The following is a 20,677-nucleotide window of genomic DNA, read 5'->3' as shown; positions in this document are numbered from 1 at the left end:
CGGAACAAGGAACACATGACAGGGTATAATGCCACATCCCAGCATTCCAGATGGAGCAAGTAGGGGCAGGATGGAATTGGGTAGAAACTAAGTTCTGTATGAAGAATGGAAACCAGTCACAGAAGAGCTAGGCTGGCAGAGGAGAAGTGGGAGAAAAACTACTTCACGGGCTGCAGTGTGGCAGAAGCCCGGCGCCGCTGGAGTCCGTGTCTTAAGGAGTTTTGTCTCCTGAGGGGCAGAAACAGCCTTAGGAGAATAGCTTTGATGTTTTGAAGTAGCCTCAGTCTATGTGCATCAGTGTTGTTTCTTTCCTTTGTGCTTCCCTAAATGACTGTCCAGTTACACCTAACCTCTGCTGCCTCCCCTGGAGAGACTGCAATAGGTGAGCGCACAGATGGCTTCAGTAGCTGCGAGGTTCCCAGGTGCGATTCACCTGAGGGTGGAGATAGGTCAGAGGAGAAGAGGGAGTCATTCCTGCCCATTTCACCCATGAAAAGATCCTAATTTCCACATAGCTATCTTTATTGTTTATTATAAAATCGTTAGATTGTCATTACAAATAAAATTCTGAAAATATAGAAAATCATAAAGTTAGGTTTTATAAATAATTTAGTATTATACATTTTTTCCCTATGTCCACTACATATATTTTTAAACATGCTGTAGTCATATCTTTAGTTACCATGGGCATATTTCCATTTCAAAATACGTATGTGTATATATACATGAATGTGTGTGTGAATGGGTAGACATAATTATAAAATTGGTGGCCGGGCGCGGTGGCTCAAGCCTGTAATCCCAGCACTTTGGGAGGCCGAGACGGGCGGATCATGAGGTCAGGAGATCGAGACCATCCTGGCTAACACGGCGAAACCCCGTCTCTACTAAAAAAAATACAAAAAACTAGCCGGGCGTGGTGGCGGGCGCCTGTAGTCCCAGCTACTCGGGAGGCTGAGGCAGGAGAATGGCGTAAACCCGGGAGGCGGAGCTTGCAGTGAGCTGAGATCCAGCCACTGCACTCCAGCCTGGGCGACAGAGCGAGACTCCATCTCAACAAAAAAAAAAAAAAAAAAAAAAAAAAAATTGGTAATAAGTATCTAGTTATCAAGTACTAATTCTTCTAGATGTGCCGTTATTCATTTGGTGGCTTCTAGTGTTTTATATAAACAGTGCTGATCCCTAACCCTGCACAGAGTCTTTAAGCTCTTGATATATTATAAACGTTGTATTTGATTGTAAGCTGTCCTTGTCAAGATGTCTTTATTTCACTTATTTTGGCTCACACTGATAGATTTAGGTATTAGGAACATGAGGTTTTTCTGGTAATAATCTACATGTGTCTCCACACCTCTCCGTGTCCTCCTCCTAACCCCAACCCCCAGCCTTCTGTCTCCCAAGCGCCATCTTGCTCACGGTCTCTTCGGAAATCGAGGTGTTTTTTCTCACTGTCCACCTGCATGTTTGTCTTTTGTTTTCTGTTTATTTTCTCATTTTCCATCTTGCTATCTTTCTTTTTTTTTTTGTATTTTTTTTTTTTTTTTTTTTGAGGCAGAGTCTCACCCTGTCTGCTAGGCTGGAGTGCAGTGGCGCAATCTCGGTTCACCACAGCCTCCACCTCCCAGGTTCAAGCGATTCTCCTGTCCCAGCCTCCTGAGTAGCCGGGATTACAGGCATGCGCTACCACACCTGGCTAATTGTTGTATTTTTAGTAGAGACGGGGTTTCTCCATGTTGGCCAGGCTGGTCTTGAACTCCCGACCTCAGGTGATCTGCTCCCCTTGGCCTCCCAAAGTGCTGGGATTACAGGCGTGAGCCACTGTGCCCAACTGCCATCTTTCTTAATACAATATAATATAGTAGACAGAAAACTGTAACTGTATTTCTTCAAGTAAATCAAATTTTGTTTTGCTTTATTTGAAAACCACATCTAAATTTTTTTTTTTTTTTTTTTTTTGAGACGGAGTCTCTCGCTCTGTCGCCCAGGTTGGAGTGCTGTGGCCGGATCTCAGCTCACTGCAAGCTCCGCCTCCCGGGTTCACGCCATTCTCCTGCCTCAGCCTCCCGAGTAGCTGGGACTACAGGCGCCCGCCACGGCACCTGGCTAGTTTTTTGTATTTTTTTAGTAGAGACGGGGTTTCACCATGCTAGCCAGGATGGTCTCGATCTCCTGACCTTGTGATCCGCCCGTCTCGGCCTCCCAAAGTGCTGGGATTACAGGCTTGAGCCACCGCGCCCGGCCACCACATCTAAATTTTATGTCTCATTAAATGTTTTGTTTTCTCTGAGCCAGTTGTATTTTCAAGAGTAAAATAACTTTGCATCCCCATATTTGTTTTTTTTAATCATTTTTAATTTTTATTTTTATCTAATTTTTTTATTTTGCAATTCCATATTTGGTAAACTGAATTGTTAAGCCATAATCTTTAGAGACATGTTGTTCAGTGCTCATTTGTTTTCTCAGAAGCTGTTGTTTCTTTGAGCTTCTCTTTTTTTTTTTTTTTTTTTTTTTTTTTTTGAGACGAGTCTTGCTCTGTCGCCCAGGCTGGAGTGCAGTGGCGTGATCTCGGCTCACTGCAACCTCCACCTCCTGGGTTCAAGCAGTTCTCCTGTCTCAGCCTCCCAAGTAGCTGGGACTATGGGTGCCTGCCACCATACCCAGCTAATTTTTTTTTGTACTTTTAGTAGAGATGGGGTTTTGCCATATTGGGCAGGCTGGTCTCGAACTCCTGACCTCAGGTGATCCACCCACCTCAGCCTCCCAAAGTGCTGGGATTACAGACGTGAGCCACCGTGCCCAGCCGAACATCTTCTTTTTACAAGTCTGTCCCACTGGCCTTGCATGGGGATCTGTTGATCCCTCACAGCTCCCTGCTGTGGTGCAGAGTGGCACCCCGTTTTCCATGTTGGGAGGCGAGTTGACAAAACAGGATAGTAGCAGCAGGAAGCGCATTTCTGATCTCTGCTTCAGAGCCTTTGAGTTCTTTCCTTTGTTACAAGGCCTTCTCTCTCCTAGGCTAGGAACCACCACACACGACACCTGCAGTGAGGACACATACAGTACCTTGCTGCAGAGGTACCAGCGCTCCGAGGAGGAGCTGCGCAGAGTCGCTGAGGAGTGGCTGGAGTGCCAGAAGAGGATCGATGCCTATGTCGACGAGCAGGTGAGTGCCACCCGGGACCACCACACCCCGTGCACACCCTCGCACAGCCACGTTGAAGGCAGCACCAAGACACTAGCTTTGTCCTGAGCTGCAAGCCAGGAATTCCCGACTAAGGCCCAGAGGCGCATGTGGGTAGCCCCTGTGTGCCAGCTGCTGGTTTTCCAGAAGGGATGGGAAACCTGTTGGCATCACAGATGGCTTGGGCCTCCTGTGCCTGAGGTGTGGTGGCAGCAGTTGGTCAGGTTCGCCTTGGCCTGGGTATACCCGCTATCACTCACACAGGCTGTCACCCAGGCTCTGCACCCCAGGTAGAAGGTTTTGTTTTGTGTGTGTGTGTGTGTTTTTTTTTTTTTTTTGAGATGGAGTTTCGCTCTTGTTGCCCAGGCTGGAGTGCAATGGTGAGATCTGGGCTCACCCCAACCTCTGCCTCCCGGGTTCAAGTGATTCTCCTGCCTCAGTCTCCCGAGTAGCTGGGATTACATGCGCCACCACGCCCAGCTAATTTTGTATTTTTAGTAGAGACAGGGTTTCTCCATGTTGATCAGGCTGATCTCGAACTCCCAACCTCAGGTGGTCTGCCTGCCTCAGCCTGCCAAAGTGTTGGGATTACAGGTGTGAGCCACCAAGCCCGGTCCAGGTGGGTGATTTTTTAAGTCCAGGAGCCATTTACTGAACACTCTGCTGTTGAGAGCTCATTGTCCATCTTTCCTAGTCTAGAAAGGAGTGCAGACACATGCACAGGTGGCAGGTGGCTCATGAGGTGAAAGACAGAAGAGGGAGGGCATCTGCTGGAGGTGGATCTGAAGGGAAGGTGCTCAGGTAGCCCAAGCCTCTCAGACAGAGCAGGGCTTTGAGATGGCGCCCCCTCTTTCTCACCCCTGGCCTGCCTGCTCTCCTAAAGCGGGGTTGGGCCAGGAAGGAATTGAGAGCGGCCCTGGTTTAAAGATGACAGTAGTGTGAGCAGCGGTAAAGGAGGAGTGACTGAGTTATTTGTCTGTTGCACTTTGGAGACTCTCTGTAGGAAAATGGAACCTGGGCTCTAGCCTAAGACGTGCGCTGTTTCCATGTCTGCCTTGGCATGGTGAGTGCCACGTGGATGCCAGCTGTGGCTCCTTGTCAGTGTTCCTTGTCAGTGCTGTGAGGGATGGGAAGAAGGAAGGGACTAGCATGTGCTCACTGCTCCCGAGAAGTGTGTCACTGATTTCACAGTTACAGGCCGTGTTTTCTGTTGCTGTTCTCTACTGCAGCCACAGGGACTAGAGCTACAAATGGTCTGTTGTTTGGATTTTCGCGGGTTTTCTCCTACTCCATTCTTCTGCGTTCTCAGCCTCCCAAAGTACTGGGATTACATTTGTGAGCCACGGCGCCTGGCCTGCTGGCTTTTTTTGAACCTTCATCAGCTTCAGTGGAATAAGTTCCAACTTTGTCACATGCGGAATTCTGTGCTGTTGAGCTTGTCTTAGGGCAGGTGGCCCTGAGATTCTCCCATGACTCTGTCTGCACTTCTTCCTTGGCCGCTTTACGCACAGCACATCAGGGTGAGAAGGGGCCTTGGAGGTCAGTTTGGTCCTGGGAGACTCCCTCTGTGTCCTGTGCCTCATGGTGAGGCCTGAGAGAGCAGTTGCTGTTTTGTGTTTTCTTCAAAGTGGGTGTATTCCTAATTCATGTTTTTGTCTGTTTTTGCAACCAGAGACTTTCCAGCTGTGGCGACTTCTTAGCCTGACTACTGTGAGAGCAGGGTCTGGATGCCAGGTGGGGAGGTCAGAGTCTCCCACTGCAGCAGTACCTCAGCAGCCTTCATCTCGTGAGGCCTGGAGCATCCCAGGGGCTGCAGCTGTGCCATGTGGGGACAGCACAGCAGAGAGGGCGCTGAAAGCTGCATTCCCGTCTGCCATCTGTGGGTGTACCAGCCGATTTTCACAAGTTTGCTGTTCTGGTAGAGGGAACAGGAGTTGGGGGAAGCTAGGATAGTGGGCATTAACCTGCTCCAGGAAGTGGGCATCTTCAGCACAGGCTTTTCGGGTCTGTGGCCGTGCAGGAGGGCCAGTAGTGTGTCCAGGTCACCACTCCCTGGGATGTTCTTGACTTGGGTCCCAGGGAGAACCCTGCATGGCAGTCAACACCGGAATGCAGTCCTGGATCTGCCCTTGAGTGTTTTCCCTCCCTAGTCTTAGTTTCCCACCTGCAAAATGAGATAATGACATTAGGTGATATTTTAGTTTTACACGAGCTTTTGATTCCAAATAAGTTTTTTGTGTGTTATTTTTAAAAAGCAAAACTGGCCAGGTGCACTGGCTCACACTTGTAATTTCAGCACTTTAGGAGGCTAAGGTGGGAGGATCACTTGAGCCCAGGAGTTTGAGACCAGCCTGGGCAACATAGTGAGACTTTGTCTCTACAAAAAATTAGGCTTAGTGCCATGTGCTTGTGGTTCCAGCCACTCCAGAGACTGACGAGGGGAGGATCACTTAAGACCAAGAGTTCGAGGCTGCAGTGAGCTATGATGGTGCCACTGCACTGTAGGTGACAGAGTGAGACCCTGTCTCAAAAAAAAAAAAAAACAAAAAAAACAAAAAGAAAATGGCCAGGCTCAGTGGCTCACACCTGTATTGCCAGCACTTTGGGAGGCTGAGGCAGGTGGATTACTTAAGCCTGGAAGTTTGAGACCAGCCTGGGCAACATAGATAGACCTTGTCTCTACAAAAATACAAAAATTAGCTGGCCATGGTAGCGTGCACTTGTGGTTTCAGCTACTTGGGAGGCTGAGATGGGAGGATCGCTTGAGCCTAGGAGGTCAAGGCTGTGGTGAGCTATGATCATGCCACCTCACTCCATCCTGGGCAACAGAGTGAGACCGTATCTCAAAAAATGAAAAAAACATATAAGCATAGGGACAGTAAGTAGTCCCTGTGTTGGTATTGTGCTGTGGGCCGCTGGTTACTGGGTACCCTGGAGGGCAGGGATCCCCGACTGTTGGGTCACAGACCAGTACTAGTCCATGACCTGTTAGGAACCAGGCTGCGCAGCGGGAGGTGAGTGGCCAGTGAGCAAGGAAGTTTTGTCAGGATTTATAGCCACTCCCCATGCCTTGCATTACTGCCTGAACTCCAGCTCCTGTCAGATCAGCAGAGACATTAGATCCTCATAGAAGCACAAACCCTATTGTGAGCTGCGCGTGCGAGGGATCTGGGTTGTACACTTCTCATGAGAGTCGAATGCCTGCTGATCCGTCACTGTCTCCCATCGCCCCCAGATGGGACCATCTAGTTGAAGGAAAACAAGCTCAGGGCTTCCACTGGTTGTGCATTGGGGTGAGTTGTATGATCGTTTCATCCTGTATTACAGTGTAGTAATAATAGAAATAAAGTGTACAGTAAATGTTATGAACTTGAATCATCCCAAAACCATCCACGTGCCTCACCTGATCTGTGGAAAAGTTGTCTTCCACGAAATCGATCCCTAGTGCCAAAAAGATTGGGGACCACTGCTCTGGAGCACATCCCATGGCACCTAAGCAGAGTGGTTTATTGAGAGTACAGAGGAGGGGAGGAGCAGTGAGATCTCAGGTCATCAGCAGACACTGTGAAGGAAAGACCTTGAGAAGGAAAAACAAAAGACGAGAGGCCAATTTTTCTTCCTGGCTCACTCCTGTCACTGGGGCTCAAGGGAGTGAAGCTGATCTGCTCTGGCCTCACAGAGGAGCGAGGTGTGAGAAGCCACAACCACCCTGGCTGGGAGCAGAGATAGGAGCTCAGGTCTCTGAAGCCCAGGGAAGGGCCGCTGTGCAGGGCAGGGTTTCAGGACTCCCAGAGAGGCTGCTTGTGGGAAGCACGTGAAAGGGTCCTTAATTCGAGAGTGTCTCCGTTGACGACATAGTGTCACCTGCTGAGTCTCTGTCTTGCCAGCATGAGTTGCAGTCAAGTTGTATTGCATTAGGTCATTGAAACCTCCCAAGTGCATAGGATCCTGCCTGCCTTTACCAAGGACCTCTTAAAAAAAGAGGTGCCCCAAGCACCTTCTGAGTAGGCATGGATAGCTGCCCACAGTACACTACAATGGCAGCAATGGTGGTATTTGCCTTTGGCCCAGAGAACACTGTGTCAGGGCCCTCCTCCACAGTCTTGTTAGTGTTTGTAGCAGTAACAGATGTGCAGATGGAGAAGCTGAGTGTTGATGAATCCACTGGAGAGTGTCCTCAGACCCAGAAGGGTGGGCATATCAGTCCGTTTTCACACTGCTATAAAGAACTACCTGAGGCCAGGTGCGATGCTCACACCTGTAATCCCAGCACTTAGGGAGGCCAAGGTGGGTGGATCACCTGAGGTCGGGAGTTCAAGACCAGCCTGACCAACATGGCGAACCCCCATCTCTACTAAAAATACAAAATTAGTTGGTGTGGTGGCGCATGCCTGTCATCCCACCTACTCAGGAGGCTGAGGCAGGAGAGTCGCTTGAACCCGGGAGGCAGAGGTTGGGGTGAGCTGAGATCGTGCCATTGCACTCCAGCCTGGGCAACGAGAGCGAAACTCTGTCTCAAAGAAGAAGGAAAAAAATAACCTACCTGATTCTGAGTAATTTATAAAGAACAGAGGTTTAATTGATTCACAGTTCCTCATGGCTGGGGAGGCCTTAGGAAACTTATAATCATGGCAGAAAGAGAAGAAGAGGCAATGCACGTCTTACGTGGTGGCAGGAGAGAGAGAGCAAGAGGGGAAATGCCACACTTTTAAGCTATCATATCTTGTGAGAACTCACTATCATGAGAACAGCGTGGGGGAAATCCGCCCCCATCATCCCATCACCTCCCACCAGGTTCCTCCCCTAACATGTGGGAATTACAATTTGACATGAGATTTGGGTGGGGACAAAGGTGAACCTTATCAATGTAACAGGTTGATGTGATGTCACAGGGCAGACGTGGAGGGTCCTGTAATCAGGGTGGTGGCAGCCTCTCTGCATGTCCTCAGGACACCTCTAACCAGGCTGGACACCCCTGGCAGGGAAGCATAAGGGACTTGAGGTTGCTGGCCTGAGCAGTCAAGAAGTGACCATTGTGAAGCAAACATTGAGTTTGTGAAGCAAACATTGAGTTCATCCCAAACAGCCCCTGGGAGCAGAGTCTAGACCCCATGCAGATGTGTGTGATCAGAAAGAGTCCCTTGCAAGGGTCGTTCGAAGGCAGAGTGGGCTGTAGTGTGGAGATGAGTTCCCCACGATAGGGAATGTGGAGAATAGTTGGAGAGGTGTTTGGACTAGGTGACCATGAGGTCTCATCTCAGATTTCATTTCAGGGACACATCTGTCCCTGACTGGGGCTGGTGGCCTCTGTGCCTGGTACTCATTGTTTCTTAGGGATTTGCAGAGTACCCTTCAGGGGAGGCACCTGTCTGCAAGCCTAAGTGCACATCAGCTTTGCCTGTCAACAGCGGTGACTTGTGTGTGTCAGTGGTTCCTGTCCTGGTGTTGAACAGGAGATGCTGGCCTGTTGTGGAGAAGCTTTGAGTCTGGAAGCTTTTCTGCGTGGAACTCCCACCTCCCTTTCTCCTGCATTTGGTGTTTTTCTTCTGTAGAATTGACGCTGTTCACTTGATTCATCCCTGGTGGATTAGTCCATTCTTGCACTGCTATAAAGAAATACCTGAGACTGGATAATTTATAAAGAAAAGCAGTTTAATTGGCTCACGGTTCTGTGGCTGTATAGGAAGCATGGCTGGGAGGCCTCGGGCAACTTACAATCATGGTGGAAGTGGAAGGGGAAACCAGCACATCTTACATGGCCGGAGTAGGAGGAAGCGGGGTGGGGAGGTGCTACACACTTTTAAACAACAACCAGATCTCCTGGGAACTCACTATCACTAGAATAGCACCTTTGGGGAAATCTGACCCCATGATCCAATCACCTCCCACCAGGCCCCATCTCCAACATTGGGGAATACAGTTTGACATGAGATCTAAGCCATATCACCTGGCTTTCCCATCATGTGTCAATATAAGTTTCTGAGGTTGTGAATAACTTGTAACCTTCAGGTGACTTCAGAAAAATAGTATAGTTAGTGATAACATAGGGGAAGAGATGGAAGAGAAGGAAGATGAACCCTTACTGAGCGCTGGGCCAAACCCAGTGTGGCTGGAGCCTCACTACTGCTTCCTGGTGTTACCCCATCTGCAGGTGGCAGGAGGCTCCTGAGGGCCTCAGGCAGGCCTGTTGGGGTTTAGGTCAGTGGTGGCCTAAGTAGCATAACATCCTGCCCCTAGGAGCCTGGGGTGCTGTCCTTAGTTCCACATGTGATGGAAATGGCAGATAAAGTTCTAGTTTCAGAGATTCATTTCTCCAATTGAACTGTAACGAAACGCAAAAATGCCTTTAAGGAAATTCCTTTACTAAGACTGAAAAATCCTTTGGTAATAGTAATTTCTTGATGTATCTGTTTCTTGAAGTTAAACATTTATTTTGAACTATTATATATGGTATTATATATTGCTGTTGTTCCAGGAAAGATAGTATATATGTAAAAATAACATATACATATTCTCTCTAGGGAAAAAATAGTGTCACTTAAAAAGTAAAGTGTATTTCTTTAAAATTGCATGTTACATCATTTTTACAAAGAGAAAATCAGTCTCTTCACTAAAGCAATCAGAAGATGATTTTTTTTTTGAGACGGAGTCTCTTTCTGTCACCAGGCTGGAGTACAGTGGCGTGATCTTGGCTCACTGCAACCTTTGCCTCCCGGGTTCAAGTGATTCTCCTGCCTCAGCCTCCCGAGTAGCTGGGACTACAGGCATGCGCCACCACACCCGGCTAATTTTTGTATTTGTAGTAGAGACAAGGTTTCACCCTGTTGACCAGGATGGTCTAGATCTCTTGACCTCATGATCCACCCACTTCAGCCTCCCGAAGTGCTGGAATTACAGGCGTGAGCCACCACACCTGGCCAGGAGATGCGTTTTTATTTTCTTTTTTTTTTTTTTTTTTTTTTTTGAGACGGGGTCTTGCTCTGTCGCCCAGGCTGGAGTGCAGTGGCCGGATCTCAGCTCACTGCAAGCTCCGCCTCCCGGGTTTTCGCCATTCTCCTGCCTCAGCCTGCGTTTTTATTTTCACTCTTTTTTGAAGAAACCATGAGAAACAATCCGCCACTAATACAATTGAGGAAAATTGAGCCACTTTAGTAACATCCAGAGAATAATAGTCATTCTGGAGCCACATATGCATGGGTGGGAGGTTGGGGGGAGCTGAAAACAACAGAAATTTATGCTCACAGTTCTCGAGGCCAAAAGTTCAGAATCAGTATGTTAGCAGGGCTGTGTTCCCCTGAAAGCTTTGGGGGCGGCTGCAGTGACCCCTGGAATTCTTGGTTTGTGGCCACTTCACTCTCCACTGGAGCCATTGTAATGCGCCATTTAAAACCTTTGAATGAACATTGGTTGCTTCTAATAACATTTTAGAAATTTTATACTGATTCAAAGGTTTTAAAATGTTGAATACATGTAAAATAATTGAGTCTCTGTTCACAAATATGTATGTATGTGGCAAGAGAGTGGTAGGTTTTTGTTTGTTTGAGATGGAGTCTTACTCTCACCTAGGCGGTGGTGTCATCTGGGCTCACTGCAACCTCCGCCAGCTGATCTCAAGCAGCCCTCCCACCTCAGCCTCCAGAGTAGCTGGGATCACAGCACACACCACCATGCCTGGCTAATTTTTTTGTTTGTATTTTTGGTAGAGATGGGGTTTCACCATGTTGCCCAGGCTGGAAGTTTGAAATCAATTATTTTTATGTTTGCTTTCTAAAATTCATTCTTTGTTGTTTGACACATATACATAAGCCTGCAAGTACCCAAATTTGTTCCCAAAAAAAAAAAAAATTTACCCAGAAGCTGTAAGGAGTCAAGGAAGAGGTTTTAATTGATGTTATTTATCAAACAACTCTTAAGCTTTACACTAAGATTTTGCAATAACTGCAGACATATACAGTGAAAAGGGAGAATTGGCACCCATATTGAATCTTCCCATCCAAGAATATGGTATGTCACTCTTTTTTAAGGTTTTAAAAAATATCTTGTATTATGGTTTTATAGTTTGTAAATCTTGACCCATTTTCTGCCTCCATAGTCTGTAGTCTGAGGGGCTACTATGACCGGCATCTTGAGCGGGGAATGTGTGTTTAAAGCATTCATGCTGGAAACTGGGAAAATGGAGATGCCCTGTGACCAGTTGTCTCGCCAGATGCCGGCATTAACTCCTGTAGTTTTTGAGTTGAGTCTTGAATCTGGGAGTCTAGGAAATCACAGTATCTTCTACAAATAATGATAGGTTTATCTCATCTTTTCCAGCATTTGTCCCCTTTTTTTGGCTTCCACTAGGACCTTCAGACCAGTGTGAATAAGAGCATTGATACTGGCACCCTTGTCCAGTCCTGGCTTCGAGGGGCTGCTGTGAGTGTTTCACCATGAAGTTTGATGCTTGCCATACGGACTTTTGATACTTTCTAGCAAATTAAAGAAGTTTACTTTTATTTCTAGTTTATTAGGCTATCATTTAAAAAATAAAACAGGAAGATGTCAAAATTGGTGGTATGATTTTTCTTATATCAATTTCTATATGAATTAAGAGTTTAGGTTACCTAATTTTGACACATTCTTGCATTCCTGGGATGAAACGCTAGTAGATCATGATATGTCATTCTTTATTCCATTATTAAATTTGTTAGCTGATATTTGATTTAGGACATGTGTGTGCGCGTGTGCGCCGGTGTGTGTGTGTGTGTATGTGTATTTGGACAGCTATATAAAATTATTTTTAGAGACAGAGTTTCACACTGCTGGCCAGGCTGGAGTGCAATGACAAGATATCAGTTCTCTGCAGCTTCGAACCCCTGGGCTCAAGCTATCCTCCCACTTCAGCCTCCTGAGTAGCTGGAACCATAGGCACGTGCCAGTGCGCCAGCTAAATTTTGGCTTGGCGCAGTGGCTCACACCTGTAATTCCAGCACTTTGGGAGGCCAAAGCAGAAGGATCGCTTGAGCCCAGGAGTTTGAGACCAACCTGGGCAACATAGGGAGAACCCCATCTCTACAAGGAAAAAAAAAAAATTAGGTGTGGTGGTGTGTGCCTGTGGTCCTAGCTGCTTGGGAGGCTGAGGTGGGAGGATCACAGACCCAGGAGGTTGAGGCTACAGTAAGTTGTGATCACACCACTGTAGTCCAACCTAAGTGACAGAGTGAGAGACTTTGTCTCAAAGATAATTTTATTTACAAACACATGAAATTTTTTGTAGCGGTGGGGGTCTTACCTTATTACCTAGACTGTTCTCAAATTCCTGGCCTCAAGTGATCCTCCCACCTTGGCCTACCAAAGCACTGGGATTACAGGTGTGAGCCACTGCATCCAGCTAGGACTTTTATATCTATATTCTGAGGTATAATTGAGTTGTCTTGGTCTTTGAGGTCTTACTTGTTTTGTATAAAGGTTGTGCTAGCTTCATAGAATGAATTGAGAAACTCTCTGCGTTTTTGCAGTTTTCAGGAGTAGTTTAAATTTTCTGTCCCATAAAGGATTTGATAGAACCTACCGTAAAACTTTGGGGCCTAATTCATTTTTACAGGGAAGAATAACAAGAACTATAGATCTTGTCTGCCTTTTTCATGTATATGACATTTATTAGTCTATCTCAAGTTTCCTTCTATGTCGAGTCAGTTTTACAAATGGAATTTGGCTCAAGAGGTTATCCACATCATTTAGTAAAGGGTTGTAAGCTCACACCTGCAGGGCTAGGGAAAGTCACAGAAATGGATGATATGGGGTAGAGCAGCCCCAGAGTTCCTGTGGTGCTCATGGCCATCACCACCCTCACCTTAGAAAGTGCCCTCAGTTGGGATAGGCCCTGGTGGAGCGTGGGGCATGGGTAGTGAAGGCCACACCTGGGTCTGCGTGCATGTGTTCTCCTGTTCTCTGTTAGGGGCAGTCCCTACTTGGGTCCAGCAGTCTTCACAGGGCCACCAGAGCTGCCGAGTTGTCAAGAGAAGCCAGAAATCTGGATTATTAGGTGAAATCTTGAAAATGTTTTTAAAAAGGCATTGTGCAAGTCGGACAAAACAGCCCATGAGCCCCTTGTTTGCAACTCTTCTTTAGATACTGCAAAGTATCAACTTAAAAAGATACTTTGTCTCATAGTTTAAAAAACAGCCTTCTGGCCAGGGAGTGCAGTGGCTCATGCTTGTAATCCCAGTACTTTGGGAAGCTGAGGCAGGTGGATCACTTGAGGCCAGGAGTTCAAGACCAGCCTCGCCAACATGGTGAAACACCATCTCTAGTAAAAATAGAAAAACGAGCTGGGCATGGTGGTGGGCGCCTGTAATCCCAGCTACTCAGGAGGCTAAAGCACAAGAATCGCTTGAACCCAGGAGGCACAGGTTGCATTGAGCCGAGATTGCACCACTGCACTCCAGCTTGGGTGATAAAGCGAGACTCAGTCTCAAAAAACAAAACAAAACAATCTTCATACGTACCCATATCCTTTCTCAATCCTGGTGGTTTTTTTTTTTTTTTTTTTTTTTTTTTTTTAAATGTTACCTTTTTCCCCCTTTTTCAGCCTTGGCAGAAGTTTATAGAACCGACTTTCGGTTTTATTAATCACATTTGCTTCTCTGTGTTCTCAGTAATGTCTCTTTTTGCCTTTAATTCCTTCCTACTTCGTTAGTTTTGCTTTGCTTTGCTTCTTAAGTCTCATATGCCTGTTAATAGCTCTTCCTTTCCTGTAGTCTGAGCTCTTCGTGTGGCAGGACCAAGTTGCCATCATCTTGCTTATTTCTAACACATTCAGGGCACATAATGGGCATTCAGTAAATAGTGAATGTTCATCCACTGTATTGACAGATTTAGTCAGAATATCTTAATTTCTTTTTTTAATGTTTATTCATCTCTTTCATGTGAGAAAAGTACTTGTGATGACTGAGTAAAACAAAGAAATATCTGTTAACATATTTGTAGTATTGTATCTTTATTGTTTGCAGATGATGTTTCTCATATATATATCATTTTAAGAAAATCTCCTCGTGAAAGTGTCTTGTATAATTGTCGCAGGTATTAAGGTTTTTCTTTTTCTTCCTTTTTTTTTACATCCTCTTACTAGATGACAATGAAAACCAAGCAGCGCATGTTAACAGAAGACTGGGAGCTTTTTAAACAAAGAAGATTCATTGAAGAACAGGTAAGCTTGTCAATAAGAGAGGCAATTAAAGGAAGTAGAAATCTGTCCTGACAGCAAATGACTTCTCTGCACGTTGATGTGCTCCGTTAGAACAGCATTGGAGGACCACATTGGCATATGCTGCCAGCATTAAAAACTGTTCAAGATGGTGTTTTTAATCTCAAGATAAACTAATTTTGTTCACCTATTTCCTTATTTTCCACATACGCCTCAAGAAAAACCCATGTGTATTGAGTGGCCCCTCTATCCCACAGCAGCCCTGGGTATTTTGCAAAGGATATTACCTGAGTCCCCACAGTCCCCTATGAGGCAGGTGGTGTCATCTGCAGTTTACATACGAAGGAGGGTGATAGGGTAAGGTTAAGGATGTCGCCTGATGTCCCAGAGCTGGGATGGGGGCCCAGGATCCCCAGACAGAGTGCTCAAACCTCCAGACAGTGCCAGGCGCAGTGCCTTCAACATGGCAGCTGGCAGATCTGGACTCTCCCTTCCTCAACTTCCTGGCAGTGCCTCCTCCAGGCAGGTTTGTGCTCCACCTTTGCTGGTACTGTTTGGCAGAGCTTGCTAGCAACATCCTGTATCTGGTCTTGGGGCCCTTGGCTTCATCTGGAAACTTGGCTTCCTCTGATCTCCCATCCACGTGCCACACCGACTCTCTTCCTGTTCTCTGCCACTTGTCTCCATCTCCTTTACGAACTCCAACTTCATTGGCCTTTCTGCAAATATTAGTGGTTCCCTGGCCTTGACCCCATGCCTGTCTCCACATTTACATGCTTGTGGTCTCCTCTGGGCACCACAGGTATACAGATGGCACCAGTGTTTTGGCATGCTCACCTCTTCCCTTTCCCCATTCTGCATGTGTCCTGTGCTTTTGTTGTTGTTTTGAGACAAAGTCTCACTCTGTCACCCAGGCTGAAGTGCAGTGGCGTGAACTTGGCTCACTGCAACCTCTGCCTTCCAGGTTCAAACGATTCTTGTGCCTCACTGCAACCTCTGCCTCCCAGGTTCAAACGATTCTTGTGCCTCACTGCAACCTCTGCCTCCCAGGTTCAAACGATTCTTGTGCCTCAGCCTCCCGAGTAGCTAGGATTACAGGTGCCAGCCACCACGCCTGGCTAATTTTTGTATTTTTAGTAGAGGTGGGATTTCACTATGTTGGCCAGACTGGTCTCAAACTCCTGACCTCAGGTGATCCACCTGCCTCTGCCTCCCAAAGTGCTGGGATTACAGGCGTGAGCCACCTTGCCGGGTCATCCTGTCCTTTTGAGTGGCCCTTCCAGCTGCCACCTGTCCCATTGCCAGAGTGGGTCCAGAGTTCTTCTTTGAAATGCAGATGCTCACCTTGTCTGTTGGAAGTTGAGATGCCATTTCGTCAATAGCTCCCAGGCCTACCCCTTGCCCTCCACGTACCAGTTTTCATTCCTACAGCTCTGTTCTCAGTACCTTGCAAGTACCAAGCACATGGCAGACAGGGTAAAGGCCGGGTGTCTGCAGCAGGTGTCTGCTCTGAGGGCGCACTGCAGCATGTTTGCTGAAGACAAAAGCAATTAGGGTTTCCTGGTACCTGAGCCCTTTGTGGCTCAGCCCCCTGCTTGCTACCACCTCCAGGTCTGCTGCCCCTCTGTTCCTGGTCCTGTCCCGCTGAGGAAGCAGTGTCTGTGTACATGATACATGTTAGCAGAATTACTGAAAAATAATGAGCCATGTCTTGGAGAAGGGTCTTGCAAGATTAAAGCATTTTAAAATTTCCTCTAGTTAACCAGTAAGAAAGCAGTTACTGGTGAGAACAACTTCACGGACACCATGAGGCACATGTTGTCGTCCCGGCTGAGCATGCCCGACTGCCCCAACTGCAACTACAGGAGAAGGTAAGCCTGGATTGTGGTGCTGGCACGGCGGGCCTGTGAGACCTCCGCTGGGCTGAGCGGAGGCCCAGAACCGACCCTTAGAGAGCATGGTCTAGTCTTCTGCATTGGCTGGCTTGGTAACTGTCCTTAATTCCTGATCAGATGTGCTTGCGATGACTGCAGCCTTTCACACATCCTCACGTGTGGTATCATGGACCCCCCCGTCACTGACGACATCCACATTCACCAGCTCCCACTTCAAGTGGATCCTGCTCCCGACTATCTTGCTGAGAGGAGCCCACCCAGCGTGTCGTCTGCAAGCTCGGGGTCGGGCTCCAGCTCTCCCATCACAATTCAGCAGCATCCCAGGCTCATTCTCACAGACAGTGGCTCAGCACCAACTTTGTAAGTTGTGGCTTTGTAACAAAGTTTCAGAAATTTAAGTCGTCCAGTAATGAGAAACACAATAATGTCCACAGAAGTATGGACATCATTATTGTGCTTTTCGTGACAAGGGACCCTGAGGTTTTTAAAGCGACTTTTAAAACATGAAATCAGTAAACCCAAACTTTTAACACTGTTTATCTGAAAATAAAAATGGTAAATTAACAAAGGCCAATAAAGAAAAAACATGTTAGTATGCAGAGAAGAAGTGTCTCTAATTCTGGCTTCACATCTCCTCATTCTGAAGGATGACTAGTCTGCCATCCGTCCTCACTGTCAGCCCAGCACTCATGCTTGTTTCACATCTTGCTAAGACTCAGGTGATCGCTTTAGCAAAAGCAGTTGAAGGTTTCTGTTTCTCATGTTCCCGCATGATGAGAAGTGCATTTTGTATTAGCAAGGTGACTGTGCAGCTGTCACCAGTTCACATTGTAGTTGGCCGGTCCCAGATTTCTTCAGAGTTGTGACCTTTTCATTTGGGGAGGCTTCACGTGCCGATTTCCAGAAGGGTTGTGCATGAACGTATGTAGTTGCTAAAGTCAGCTTGGGTTTAGTTTACATGTGTCGTAGAGCACACAGGCATCATGTTCCCTGTGGTGGTGTGCAGTGGGAGAGATTGTTGTTCCTGACCTTGGCCATGTAGCGTTTCTGGGATTTCTCTGACCAGCTGACTTGTGTTCATTCCCTCCGTCTCGATTTCTCATGGTGACTGGCGTTTTCCTTCAGTCTCTCCATTTTCAGTTTGGGCTTGTTCTCAGACAAAATAATTCTTAAAGGACTGGTCTAAACTGACTGACTCTCTTCATACAAAGATTGCAGCTGCTGTTTATTGCCTTAGAGACACTGTGTTCTTTCCAAGGCACAAGAGTGTTGACATTTTTGCAGCTGGCTGTTATCCAACTTCTTACTGAAACATAAAAATTAAACATATATAGCCTAATGAAAATTTAAGATGGAAAATTTCGTCCCTGTTCATTTGTCACAGCTGCTGATGTCAGTTATGGTCTCTTGTGCCACATGTGGTAGTGGAAGAAATTGGCTGTGGGAGCCTTTCTCCTTGGGCTGGAATTGCCCATCACCAGTTACCAGGAGGCTAGGTTCTCAGGGCATCTGGGCCTTCAGCAGCTTGTGATCAGTGTCTTCCAGACGTAAACTATGATTTGAAAATCTCCATTGTTATCTTTTGGTTTATATTGTCTCTTTCTTGGTGCCTTTTCTAAGTTGGTTAAAAAGAACAATGTGATTGTAGTCACTGTACCACAGTACTTCTTGGACCTTATGGGTTGGATCTTTATGGAACTAGGGCTGGTGAAGCCTCCTGCCGTCACATGGAGCAGATGGCTGAGTTACTTCACTAGAACCTCAGTTTTCTCATCTGTAAATGGTGCTGGTGGTCATCCTCAGGAGTGTGTGTGAGCATTGGCCCAGGCAGTGTCCCAGGTGCAGTGGGCCTGCAGGAAGCCCTAGGACTCTGCACCTTGTGGGTGCTGTTTGTACTTCCCTCTGGTGAGCTCCAGACTCTAGCATGTTACTTGTAATGTGTTGAAAACACACCTGAATTTGGTAGTCCTGGACACTCTTCACTCATTGTAGGAAGTGAGATCACAACAAGTTCCTAGGGTTTTGCCTTCTGGAGGTTGCTGTGTGCCCAGGCTGAAGATGGACTCAGTGCATGTTTTTGTGGACCTTGGAGCATCTGTTTGCACTGAGTTTGAATGTGCCAGTTCTTTTAATGCACCAGAAGATTACACATCTTAAGTAGTCTCTGTAGGCTAAAGCCTTGAAATCTGTTTAAAATTAATTTCAGTAAATTTTTCATTTGCCTGTTGCTTAGATGTCTTGCTAAAGCTGATGTTTAATTATGATCATTAGTGACCAGGCCATGACTGACCTTAAAGCAAAAAAAAAAAAAGGTCTTCTGTTACATAAGTGCCTTTAAAGTTTTGTTCAACTATTTCTGAAAATTTCAGCCCTAAGTTGAAAAAGCGAACACTAAACAGCTAAGGTGAAAAAAGCAAACACTAAACACCTAAGGTTGCCATCTGTACCCCTAAATTGTGTTGGCTTGGGAGTAGCAGAGAGACTAGTTTTATACTAGCACTCTTCAGGTCAAATGGAAACGTTATGTCAATCAGTCTGGTTAAATTTGTGTAGTTTCCTTGATACTTCTACTTTCGGAGGTTTTTTTGTTTGTTTTTTGTTCTTCCAGATGTTACATTGTGTTATGTTAATGTTAATTAACATTAGCAAATGTTAATCTTCCAAGCATTTTTGTCATGTTCGGGTTACTAAGACATGTTAGTAGCATGAATGATACTTAACTGATACTCTTTGTAAATGAAAGCAGTGATCTGTCCAGGAAATATCTGTGCTTAGTGACTGGTTTACTCACCGTCCTTCACAATTGGATGACCTCACAGTGCCCATCTCTGCTTGTGTCAGTTGTAGTGATGATGAAGATGTTGCACCTTTATCAGCCAAATTTGCTGATATTTATCCATTGAGTAATTATGATGATTCTGAGGTGGTGGCCAACATGAATGGAATCCACAGCGAATTGAATGGTGGCGGGGAAAACATGGCCCTGAAGGATGAGGTATGGACATGGCTTCTTCGTAGCAGCAATAAATGACATAAAATGATGGTCTGACATTTTAATTTTTTATATTACTCTGTTTTGAAAAGTGCAAATTACAAACGATTGTCTTTAAAGTCTCCTCAGATAAGCAGTACCAGTAGTAGTTCCTCAGAAGCTGATGATGAAGAAGCAGACGGCGAGAGTAGTGGGGAGCCCCCAGGGGTCCCGAAGGAAGATGGAGTGCTGAGAAGCAGGAGTCCCAGGACAGAGGAGAGCAAAGCAGACAGTCCACCCCCATCCTACCCAACACAGCAGGTAGGACTTTGCTTTCTGTTTTGCCAAGTGTCTCTTTTTCTGTGTATATTTTTTCTAAACGTGAACATTACTGAATACAAAATTATTCTGTTTCCCATAATTTCTGAAGGTTAGAACTGAAGAGAATCAAGGCATACTTACAATCTCCATTTGAATCTTGTTTTTCTTGCTCAAATATCAATCTGGATTTCGCAACACCCCATAGCAGCTCTATGGAGGCCTTTTTTGTCTGTATAGAAGCAAAGAGAGGAGTTAAAAAAAAAATAGTGGAGTATTAAAATTTCAGGAAAGATTTGTTTTTCCTATTCATTATCTGTTTTTCTGTTAGCCAAAGGTGAGGGTACCTTATTAGCCTTTTTTCTCAGAATTTCATAAATAGATGCTTAACCAGTTTTTGGCCGGGCACAGTGGCTCACGCCTGTAATCCCAGCACTTTGGGAGACCAAGGTGGGTGGATCACTTGAGGCCAGGAATCCAAGACCAGCCTGGCCAACGTGGCAAAACCCCGTCTCTACTAAAAATACAAAAATTAACTGGGCATGGTGGTGGGCACCTGTAATCCCAGCTACTTGGGAGGCTGAGGCACGAGAATTGCTTGAACCCGGGAGGCAGAGGTTGCAGTGAGCCAGGATTGTGCCCCTGCACTTCAGCCTGGGCGACAAAGCAAGACTCTGTTTAAAAAATAATAGTAATAATACAATAATAATAAGCAGTTTTTAAATGAAAGAACAAATGAAGGTCAAAGTGCTTGACTGATTTATTAGGTAATATAAATGTAACACTCAGATGGTAAAGGTGATATTGAAAGGTCTATCTGGGAAGTCTGACCACATCTCCTTACCAGTTTTTTCTTCTATGTGTATTGTTTTTGATGTCTTATCCAAGAAAACTTTGCCTAACACAACACTGTTTTCTTTTAGAAGATTTATAATTTTAGTTCTTAGATTCTATGGTCCATTTGACTCAACATTTGCTTATTGTGAGGTGAGGGTATAATTCACCTTTTCAGCATAGGTAGATATCCAGTTGTCTCTGTACTGTTTTGTCAGAAGTACCCTATTGAATTGCCTTGGCCATTTATTGAAAATGAATGGACTATAAATGTAAGAGTTTATATTTGGACGTTC

The 20,677-nt window shown here is 46.0% G+C and overlaps 1 protein-coding gene across 4 annotated transcripts in view; it reads left to right on the top strand.

Moving 5' to 3' along the window:
- Positions 1 to 20,677, top strand: part of FAM193A (family with sequence similarity 193 member A) — a 198,646-nt gene that overhangs the window by 107,554 nt on the left and 70,415 nt on the right. For 2 of the 4 annotated variants that reach the window (XM_073012566.1, XM_073012567.1), the window contains exons 7-13: positions 3,013 to 3,160; positions 11,522 to 11,593; positions 14,289 to 14,366; positions 16,122 to 16,234; positions 16,376 to 16,618; positions 19,100 to 19,253; positions 19,371 to 19,550. In XM_073012566.1, coding sequence (XP_072868667.1) covers positions 3,013 to 3,160; positions 11,522 to 11,593; positions 14,289 to 14,366; positions 16,122 to 16,234; positions 16,376 to 16,618; positions 19,100 to 19,253; positions 19,371 to 19,550 — 988 coding nt within the window. The remainder of the gene's footprint in view (positions 1 to 3,012; positions 3,161 to 11,521; positions 11,594 to 14,288; positions 14,367 to 16,121; positions 16,235 to 16,375; positions 16,619 to 19,099; positions 19,254 to 19,370; positions 19,551 to 20,677) is intronic. The other 2 variants (XM_073012569.1, XM_073012568.1) reach the window with 1 other exon arrangement.

This window comes from Chlorocebus sabaeus, chromosome 27, assembly GCF_047675955.1.
Source record: "Chlorocebus sabaeus isolate Y175 chromosome 27, mChlSab1.0.hap1, whole genome shotgun sequence".
Taxonomy (NCBI): domain Eukaryota; kingdom Metazoa; phylum Chordata; class Mammalia; order Primates; family Cercopithecidae; genus Chlorocebus; species Chlorocebus sabaeus.
The sequence above is the reverse complement of the archived record's forward strand: the minus strand, read 5'-3'. Positions and strand labels throughout refer to the sequence as shown.